This window comes from Lycium ferocissimum, chromosome 2 (genome assembly GCF_029784015.1).
Source record: "Lycium ferocissimum isolate CSIRO_LF1 chromosome 2, AGI_CSIRO_Lferr_CH_V1, whole genome shotgun sequence".
Classification (NCBI taxonomy): Eukaryota; Viridiplantae; Streptophyta; class Magnoliopsida; order Solanales; family Solanaceae; genus Lycium; species Lycium ferocissimum.
The window spans coordinates 66,045,688-66,055,919 of record NC_081343.1 but is presented as its reverse complement, the minus strand read 5'-3'; the positions used below and the strand labels follow the sequence as shown (position 1 = coordinate 66,055,919).

Sequence of the window (10,232 nt, the reverse complement as noted above, 5' to 3'; positions counted from 1 at the left end):
GTCAATATTTATCACTTATGCACTCAAGAAAAAGCATGAACAATTGTGCATATTGTAGTCAACCCTTGAAAATTTCATATAGTCATAAAGTTATGTATATCTATCTATGTGTGTGTTTTAAGGAATTGACACCATCATTCGTGATTCAACGCTCCTATGACAAACAGGTTCTAAGTACAATATATCAACAATTAGTTAAGCACGTATTAGTGATGAAAAGTTTATCAATTTAGTCCGCCACTTGCCACCTAGGAAATGATGATGGCAAGATAATGATGTTAATAATAAAAGATTTGAGTAGAAACTTGTTTATGATTCAAATGCCCAGGAGGGAAATGATTCAATCCATTTCTAGAATTCTGTATTTCTCTAAGAAAAGCTATCTAACTAAGAGAGTAATAAACAGTTTCAAAGTTGCTCGACCATATACAGTTAGTAACGCTTTAGTATCTAAGCAAAATTATTTAGAACGTCAAAATTGAAGTGCATGATTCTGCTGGCTGTGTCTAATTTTTATTGAAAAAAAAAAAAAAACTAAACCAAAAGTCCTAAAATACATTGATGGCATGACAAGTTTGCTTCGACTTGATTTAGCATATCGATTTATGGGACATCTTTTTTAAGTAGGCGTTTGGCCATACAAACCAAAAACTTTTTCATTTTTTTTTAACAAATTTTGGAGTTGGAGTTGGAGTTGTGTTTGGCCATAGTTTTTGCAAATAGTATTTTTTTGTTGAAATGTACTTGTTTTGGTTGTGAAAAAAGTGAAAAACTTGAAAAATAAGTTTTTCTTGTTTTTCAAATTCCAAATACAACTTCAAGTTGTATTTGAAATTTTCATGGCCAAACACTAATTTTTTTAAAAAGTGAAAAAAAATTCCGGAAAAAAAGTGAATAATTCTTATGGCCAAACAGGTCCTAAGTCTAGTATATGCTTTATTACCTAAATTTCTAGATCTAAAACATATAGAATTTGTAAGACCGTAGAATCGATGTTTATTATAAGTTGCTTTAGACTTTTTTTTTATTACACCTATCTAGTTATATACAATTCTCAAATACATCAAAAGAACTTTACTATAACTAGTAATGGTATTATTATATAATTACTGGCATAAATATACAGAGTGGAGGGTGGTCAGTTGAATAACATTTATCGGGAAATTCTAATAAAATATGTACGGAGCATAAATTATACTTTATATATAGATTATAAATTAATTTTTATATACTTATATGTTAAACGTTGAAAATTCTTAGCCAAATTCCTAACTTGGACGTTGTGTACAGATGCTACATAAGGGGCAATTTTGGTTCGTATTATTGGTATTTGGTAAATCAAATTCCTACACGGAGGAGTAATATTGGAAGAAGCTAGCTTGTAAATTCCTAGAAATTCAAAAATAAAGAAAGGCCATAAATGGAGTGCAGAAAACGAGCAGTACAAAAAAACTTGGAAAGCGTGGATTCTTTTGCTGCTTAACGCCAAAACAGAAGAATTGTCCCTTATTCCACATCTTTGGTTTTACCCAAATACTAACTGACAAAACTTAAAGCCTTTTAAAGACAAAATCGTAGGTTAGTTTTGTCTCGATCTTATCTCACTTTTGTTGTCCTTTTTTCAAATTCAATAATAATTCAAACAAACCAGTCGACGAGCCATGACCTGCTAAATTATGAATTATTTATCCTTAATTATTTACTTAGAAACCCTATTATCATTCGCTACTAACTAAATAAATAAACCCTCCATAAGATCGCCAAGTGGAGGTCAACAAGATGGCTTGGAATATTCCAATACAAGCAATCTTTTCTTTTCTCTTTTCTTAGTGGAGTAGTATTATTTTCTGGACAGCAATACTTTATTAATAATTATTTGTCATTGTTAATAGCTTTCGTAATTTTTTAAAAACAAACCTATGACTGGTTTTAGGTTCAAAGCTAGTTAATTAATTAAACTAATTTCTGTCAGTGAATAGTGTTGGCAAATGGAATAAGATTAAATTGTCTATAAAAATAATATTTACCTCCATATTCAAATTCTAACGTTTAATTATTTTAAAACATTGGAAGCATAAGATATATACATACACGACACTTTATACAATTAATTGTCGTTGATAACGCAAGATCATTCAAATATGAATATATGATCCAATATATGGAGTTTTCGAGAAATCCTCTCCTATAACGAAATGTGAAGTATTCCAGGCTCGAGTTCTCAATCTCACCCAGTCAATATCTATTTGAATTGAGGTCAAACAACTTCTTGAAAAAAAAACCAACCTTCACCTTAGATAAATTGTTTTACTTCAATTCAAACATGTTACGTGACTTTCAAAGAAGAGAAATTTTTTCATAACGTTACTTCCGTCCATTATAATCTCATCTTCTTAATATGGATAGACGACCATCCGGATAAAGAAAGCTTCTAGATGTTAATTTGTAACTTAACAAAAAGAATAAGTATTTGTTGGATATAGTCAAATTACTAAACATATTAAAGTCTTCTACACCACATATATACGATATATATATATATATATATATATATAAAAATTCAATTACTTGAAATTTATGGCCTTGGCCCTTGGGGATTTCTATTTTTTCTTTTTTTTAAAAAAGCTAAACAATACTCGCAACTTATTATTCAGACAAACAAAAAAGCGAACACACCGTCGTTTCCTCTTTATCGCCATCTACACTCTGCAGATCCATCTTCTTCAACCCCCAAATTCAAACTTCAAACTAAAACCCCCTCCATTATAAACAAACACACAAATTCCCACTAAATTTATACTATATTTGCAATTCTCTCAACTTTGAGCTGCTCTTTTTAATTTGCATACATTGCCAAACAAAGCCCAATGGGTGCTTGCACTTCCAAACCCTCAAATTATCCCGGAGATAACATTACCGGTTCTCCAGTTCCAGTTAAATCTACACCAAACAACAATGAGGTCGACAGTATCCATCAACAACAAGAAAGGACAAAAAAGTCACCTTTTTTCCCTTTCTACAGTCCAAGTCCAGCACATTATTTATTCTCAAAGAAATCATCTCCGGCGAGATCTCCGGCGAATTCCAGCTCTACTCCTCTGAGATTATTTAAACGGCCGTTTCCACCGCCGTCTCCGGCGAAACACATCCGTTCTTTGTTGGCACGGAGACACGGCACCGTTAAACCTAACGAGTCTGCAATACCCGAAAATGAACCCGGTGGAGTCGGGTCGGGTCTGGATAAGAGTTTTGGGTTTTCGAAGAATTTTGGGAATAAGTATGAGATGGGAGAGGAAGTTGGAAGAGGGCATTTTGGGTATACTTGTAAAGCTAAGTTCAAGAAAGGTGAAGTTAAAGGACAAGAGGTTGCTGTTAAAGTCATTCCCAAATCAAAGGTTTGCCATTTTATTATACTCTTAGTGCTCTTTCAACTGCTATGATCTATCATCTATGTGGTCAAAGTTAGTTGAATTTTTTGTTTTTTACTACTTGAGTACTAGTGGTCAGATCTACTCTATAGATAGCAGTCTTTGACTTTTTATCTTTCTATTTTCAAATGAATCCATCATTTACTGTTTCCTTAGGCGGTATAGTTGATGATTTAAGTTCAGAGCTTAATTTTCTTGGTAATGAAGTTTAAAGGTTGTGAAGTGATGGAAGGAAGAAGCTAATTGCAGCTTCTGTTGTGTTTGTGATTATGTTTGTGATGCTGGTGACTGTTTCAAGGAAGCCATTCAATCTTTGCAGTGCACTAAAGTCTTGATTTTTTCTTAAAACTGTTTTTAGAGTCGGAAAACTACCTGTCTATTTCCACCTAAAATCTGTTAAATTTTCTATGATGCACTGAATTGGGATTAACTGTGAGTAAACAGAGTGTCGACATTATAATTGGGTGGGACGAAAAGAGGAAGAGCAGTTTAAGGGCCTAAGGGGAGTCAAGGGGGATGGGTAATGTTCATGTCCCTTTTTTTTCCATTGATCATTGATGTGCAAGGAGTTACAATTTGAGTTTGGCATCCCAAACTTTGTACATGATCATTGAGGTGCAACTACTAGTATTTGTCCTACCCAAAAGATTCACAAACTTTACAAAAGCTGGTTCAAGCAGGTTCATATATGATGTGGGATGGCTTGGTTTTTTTTGTTCCTGGAGGCTGGTAAGTTCCATCTGATAGTCATGTCCCTTATTTGGCTTAGAAGTAAAAAAGAAATCTAGAGTAGCTTTTTTTTTTTTTTTTTTTTTTTTTTTTTTCTAAGTAAATGGAGAGATGGAGTTAAATGTGTTGTTTTCTGCCTTCAAGTTGCACAAGTAACATGAGAAGAAGAAGGATTTACTTCAACAAGTTAAAAAACAACCCTCCCCCCACATTTTGTAGAGTTTAAGGGCTCTTATTGCTGAGACATGTGCACCATGAATTTCGGTGGTCACAGCTGCAAAATCTTCTTGCATAATGTTATCAGTTGCTCAGTCTCTCTAAACAGCTTGTGGATGGACATTTTTATCATATCTTTCGTTGGGAAGTCAGTCTTCATTAATAGGTGTGCTAATGAGAGCTTATGATGTATTTGGCATGTGTTTCTCTCCCCTTCGCCCTCCAAATTTTGGTGGATTTATAGCTGTTCAGTGAGCTGCTTTCTGATGTTTCTAGCTTGATCTTCTATTTTGCTTGAGTATTGCTTAATGTAAGTTGATGTATGCCTATTGTTGTTCTGAATGTGCATCAGTGGGTTTTTTAAATTCTCTTCTGGCGTTCTAGCTGAAATATATGATCATGTTTTTTCTTTTTCTTTTTCAGATGACTACTCCAATAGCCATTGAGGACGTGAGAAGGGAGGTGAAGATATTAAAAGCTTTGACGGGACATAACCATTTAGTAAAATTTTATGATTCATATGAAGACCACACCAATGTCTACATAGTCATGGAGTAAGCTTCCTCACTTAACTCCCACCACATTTACATTTGCAATGGGGTTCAGTCTCAAACTTAGTATGAGAGACTACTTTGTTAGTTATCAACCAGAGTTTCAAGTAGCATAACAGTTTGTTTATTTTCTCAAGTCAACATATGGTTTTGATCATTATATTTTGCTCTTCTCAGGATCTTGATCTAGTTATCCTTATCCTCCGCTCTTTTGAAATGCTGCTGATTAATCTAATTAATTTCAGGTTGTGCGAAGGAGGTGAGCTTTTGGATAGAATACTCTCGAGGTAGTTCTTGGTCTTTGCTATTTTTCTTTTGAATTTGAACCTTGTGTTTTGATTGATAGCATATCTTTTCTTATGGAATACCGAGTATTCGTGACAAGGGAAGGCTAAATAGTAGTGTTCTCGTCCTGCAGAGGTGGAAAGTACACAGAAGATGATGCAAAGGATGTAATGATACAAATACTGAAAGTCGTTGCGTTTTGCCACCTTCAAGGTGTGGTACACCGGGATCTTAAGCCAGAGGTGGGAGGACCAAAATTCTCACTTTTTGATTGCTTAGGGCGAACATTTCAGCATATCTAGTTATTTCACCCTGTGTAGAAGAGGAGATTTTTTTAAAAATCTTTTTTTTTTTTTTTTTTACTGGTTCTGGATTATGTTAATATTCCAAATGCAATGATTTTTCAATCAGTTTCAAGTTGCTTTGATTTATTATTCACCAGGCAGAGTTAATGTTTGTTTCATCTTGTATTAGAGTTTAGGATTTGCTTTGAGCTAACAAGTGACACAGAAGGTAAAAAATTCAGCCCATAGCATTTTGCTGTGGCTGAAACTATAACTTGTTATAGAATCTACACTATCTGTTTCAGTAAGCCTTCCTTTCTATCAGACTCTTCCTTGTCTAACTCTAGCTTTCTGATTGACCAGAACTTCTTATTCACGTCTAAGGATGAAAGTGCACAACTTAAAGCAATAGACTTTGGATTGTCTGATTTTGTGAAGCCAGGTTAGTCCATTACTCGTCTCTGGAACCACTAAATTGGAGGGTAGAAAAAAACTGCTTTTCGTAAAATTTGAGAGCTCACCAACTTGTTTACATGCCTTGCTCATCCACTCTGCAGATGAAAGACTTAATGATATTGTTGGTAGTGCATATTATGTCGCACCCGAGGTTCTACATAGATCTTACAGTACAGAGGCTGATGTTTGGAGTATAGGTGTCATAGCATATATCCTATTGTGTGGAAGCCGTCCTTTTTGGGCTCGAACAGAATCTGGGATATTTAGGTCTGTCCTCAAAGCTGATCCAAGTTTTGAAGAACAGCCTTGGCCTACATTATCTTCTGAGGCAAAAGATTTTGTGAAACGTCTGTTGAATAAAGATCCCCGGAAAAGAATGACTGCAGCTCAGGCTTTGGGTGAGTTTCTTGAGTTATGTTGGAAAAGAGAGTAATTTGTTCTTTAAATTTCTGCAAACTGCTGAACAACTTACTGTCTCAGGTCATCCATGGATAAAGAATAGTCATAACATAGAGCTGCCTTTGGATATTTTGATATTCAAACTAATGAAGGCTTACATGAGGTCCTCTGCTCTTAGGAAAGCTGCACTAAGGGTGTGTATGATGCTAGTGTGAAGAGTTTTTCTGTTCCCATTTTATCTTCCGAGTCCAATACTTCATGTCGAGTAACAAAAAGTTTTGCTTTGTAGCTCATAGTATTTGCTGATATTTCTTACTTTATCTTTTGCATTGCGCTTCATGGCCTCCAATTGTCACTTCAGGCTTTGTCAAAGACATTGACAGTAGATGAGCTATTCTATTTGAAGGAGCAGTTTGCACTGCTGGAACCAAGCAAAAATGGCACCATAAGCTTCGACAACGTCAAAACGGTTCGTCTTTTGCAAAAAAGAACAATTTTAATATTTTCTAGTAGCAATTTTAATATTTTCTAGTAGTATTTAGCAAGTTTTTTTGACCTTAGTGATTTTACCAGGCCCTGATGAAACATGCAACAGAGGCAATGAAGGAAGCTCGCATCCATGATTTTCTTGCATCGGTAGATTATGAGACCCATTGACTTCAAATATCTAATTGATGTTATCATTATTAAGGTTTAATAAATTCTCCTTTTCCTTGTCATGCAGCTTAATGTGCTGCAGTATAGGAGGATGGATTTTGAGGAATTCTGTGCTGCTGCATTAAGTGTTCATCAACTTGAGGCTCTTGAACGGTGGGAACAACATGCACGTTGTGCCTATGAAATTTTTGAGAAGGAAGGCAATAGGGCCATCATGATAGAGGAATTAGCTTCGGTAATCATGATTGTTCATTTTCTATTTTGAATATCGACTGCCACATCTTAGTCTCTTACGTAACAGTTCCTTTTTTCCTTTTATGGAGAGGGGAGTGTGTATTAATTGGGAAAGGACTCTAACTGAATGTAATTTTAAAATGGTGGTCCAGGAACTTGGTCTTAGCCCTTCGGTTCCAGTCCATGCTGTTCTACATGACTGGCTCAGGCACACTGATGGCAAGCTCAGTTTTCTTGGTTTTGCAAAGTTGTTGCATGGAGTTTCAAGCCGCTCAATTACAAAAGTTCAATGATTCAAGCCACTGAGTCATAAAACTTCAATGATTCTTTTGGTGCATCCACGTTCTTGTTCTGAACGCATTGTTGGCAAACAAATGAGCTAGCGGTGAAGAAATGATGAAGATCAACTTATGTCCCTCGCGCTGGAGCTCCATAGATCTCACTGTTTTCTCAGGAACAGTATGAGGTTCCGGGGAATGATTTTCCAGGAGAAGATGAGACGTTTGGCTGTGTGTTGTGAGAGCAGTGGCATCCTGCATATAGAGTTCTTACTGTAAAGGTGTAGTTAGTTTATCTTTGATTGCAGGTGAGAGTACTTCTCAGCTGGTTTTTGGTCGCACACTAGATATTTTAACCTGTTGGACATGAGCTGATGTCTACTATTGCCTTGTGTAATGTTGTCTACATGCCTTTCTAGTTTAGAAGTTCCACCACTTTCTTTTCTCAACTAAATTGGAGATATGATGACTATCTGTGACTCGAAATGACCATAAATAGCCATTTGCCAGGGTAAAGTTAGTGAAGGCTATTGAATGCAAAGTGAGTTATCCTATACCTGTGCTACCGCCTACCAGGAGGTAGCAAGTAGCCGGTGAAATAGTGTGGAAGTGCATGCAATCTTGCCCAGATATGACCTTTATTAAATAAAATTACTGCAGGCTATTAATGATAAAGTAGTGTGTGTTTGGTATGATATGTTTTCCTAGAAAATAAATGGTTTTCTTACATATTTTGTGTTTGGTTGGTGAGTGAAAAACATTTTCTAGTGTTTGGTTGATGAGTGGAAAATATTTTCTACAATTTGGTTATAAGTAGAAAAATAATATTCAAATAATTTGACAAAAATAGTTTCTTGTGCTAGCTCGTTACACCCACTCCCCTCAAATCCCCCACCGAATCCTGATATAACTAAATATGGATGTATTTTTCATAATCATCAAGTATTCAGTACCTTATGACAATCTATGTTCTCATTTTCTTGCTGCATTTACCACATCAGAACAAGTAAATCAAACTTGCTTGCAGATGATACGATATGCTTCACCAGAATGTATAGATCTTCATACTCATTAAAACATGGTTATTGCTAAACATTAATCTGACAACCATACTTAAGTGAACCACAACAAAACGTTTACAGATAATCATTGCTAATTAAACAGTTGTAGACGCTACACAAACAGTTTTGGATTGATCATTACCCCCCCGAACTATACCCGAATTTGCTACGACACACCTTACCTTTCCCCGCCCTATTACACCCCTAAACTTATTTAAAACGGAATAATTACCCCCCTAAACGCCTGATGTGGCAAAGAGAGTGTGTTTCACTTTTGAGAGAGCGAGAAAAAAAGTTTTTTTTTTAAAAAACTTAATTTTTTTTTTCTTAAAATCAGATTTTCTTAAAATTTGAAAATAAATCTAGTCTTCCACATTTAGCTTTAAAAAACGGGTTTTCCACATGTTAAGAAAATAATTAATTTTTTCAAAATTTTATAAAAATTCAGTTTTTTTCACATTTTGGCAAGAAAACATTTTTCCGGATTTTATTTGAAAAATAAAAGTGTCTAAGAAAATGAAATCAAGATTTTTTAAGACATTTTAAAAAATAATCAAGTTTTCCATATTTTTAACAAATCCATTTTTCCATATTTAAAAAAAAATCATTTTTCACAAACAGTTTTTAAAAAAAAACAAATTTTCAATTTTTTTTTTTTTAAAAAAGGGTTTTAAAAATCCTTTTTTTAAAAGAAAATTCAGTTTTTTAATCCATGTTTTTACTTCTTTTTTTTTTAAAATGGGTTTAAAAAAATCAAATTTTCAAATTAAAAAAAAAAAAGACGAGTTTTAAAACTCATTTTTTTTAATGAAAATTCGTTTTTTATTTTTATTTTAAAAAAAAAAGACACGTAAGTTTTAAAAAAATTAAAAAAAAAAAAAAAAAAAAGAAATACACATGTAAATACACAGAGTGTATGTCACTCTCCATATGAGAGTGACTTCATGTGCAGAATTATTTCGTTTGAACTTTGCATAGAAGAATTCAAGATGAGCTGGGCCATGTGACCGCGCTTTTTATTTAAATCGATAAACCATTCTAATTGGACAAACAACACCATGATCGTTAAAATATAAAGCTAATCAGAAATTAATTTGGTTAACAACTTCATGGAATTTGTTTGAACTTTAACATCAAATTTAAATAAAATTCTACTGTATGAAAAGTAAGAGGACTTTTTTAAAAAGGATCAGTCATCTTTAAGATTTAGTATGCTGCAAACAAATAATTAAATAAATATTCTTTAATTCACTATTGCTAAGTATAATATATATAACTTATATACTATACGATAATATGTATAACTTATATACTAACATCGTATACGTATATACTGTTTGATGGTCCGAGGTCTATTATATATATGAACTTCATGAGGAGAATCAGCAGCATTGTTATGGACTTATGGTCATTGTCATAGGGCTGAGAATAACTAGAGTCTACAACATATTTGAATATCCCTGAACTAAAGGTCAGATATGCAGGAAGAAGGGTGGAATCACAAGAAGACCAAATAATAATATTGGCTTTCAGAGATAGTATTAGATACTTTATATCTTTCATTTTTCTCATTTTAGCTAGCTCTTTCTTTGTACATGATGGAATCTCATTTTGGATTCTGATATATACACACACACACACACACACATATATA

The 10,232-nt window shown here is 33.9% G+C and overlaps 1 protein-coding gene across 1 annotated transcript; it reads left to right on the top strand.

Moving 5' to 3' along the window:
• The first annotated feature begins 2,633 nt into the window (after positions 1–2,633).
• On the top strand, positions 2,634–7,952 carry LOC132046897 (CDPK-related kinase 5-like). The gene is made up of 11 exons (XM_059437713.1): positions 2,634–3,395; positions 4,797–4,927; positions 5,170–5,211; positions 5,343–5,451; positions 5,857–5,935; positions 6,051–6,347; positions 6,430–6,542; positions 6,710–6,817; positions 6,922–6,984; positions 7,073–7,240; positions 7,392–7,952. Exons 1-11 carry the CDS (start codon positions 2,868–2,870, stop codon positions 7,530–7,532), a joined length of 1,779 nt encoding a protein of 592 aa, XP_059293696.1. The 5' UTR covers positions 2,634–2,867; the 3' UTR covers positions 7,533–7,952.
• Positions 7,953–10,232: the final 2,280 nt, after the last annotated feature.

Coding starts and splice junctions, on each gene's coding strand:
- LOC132046897 (XM_059437713.1), top strand. CDS start 2,868: ATGGGTGCTTGCACTTCCAAACCCTCAAATTATCCCGGAGATAACATT. Junction 4,928..5,169: donor AATGTCTACATAGTCATGGA/GTAAGCTTCCTC, acceptor AATTAATTTCAG/GTTGTGCGAAGGAGGTGAGC. Junction 5,212..5,342: donor TTGGATAGAATACTCTCGAG/GTAGTTCTTGGT, acceptor CTCGTCCTGCAG/AGGTGGAAAGTACACAGAAG.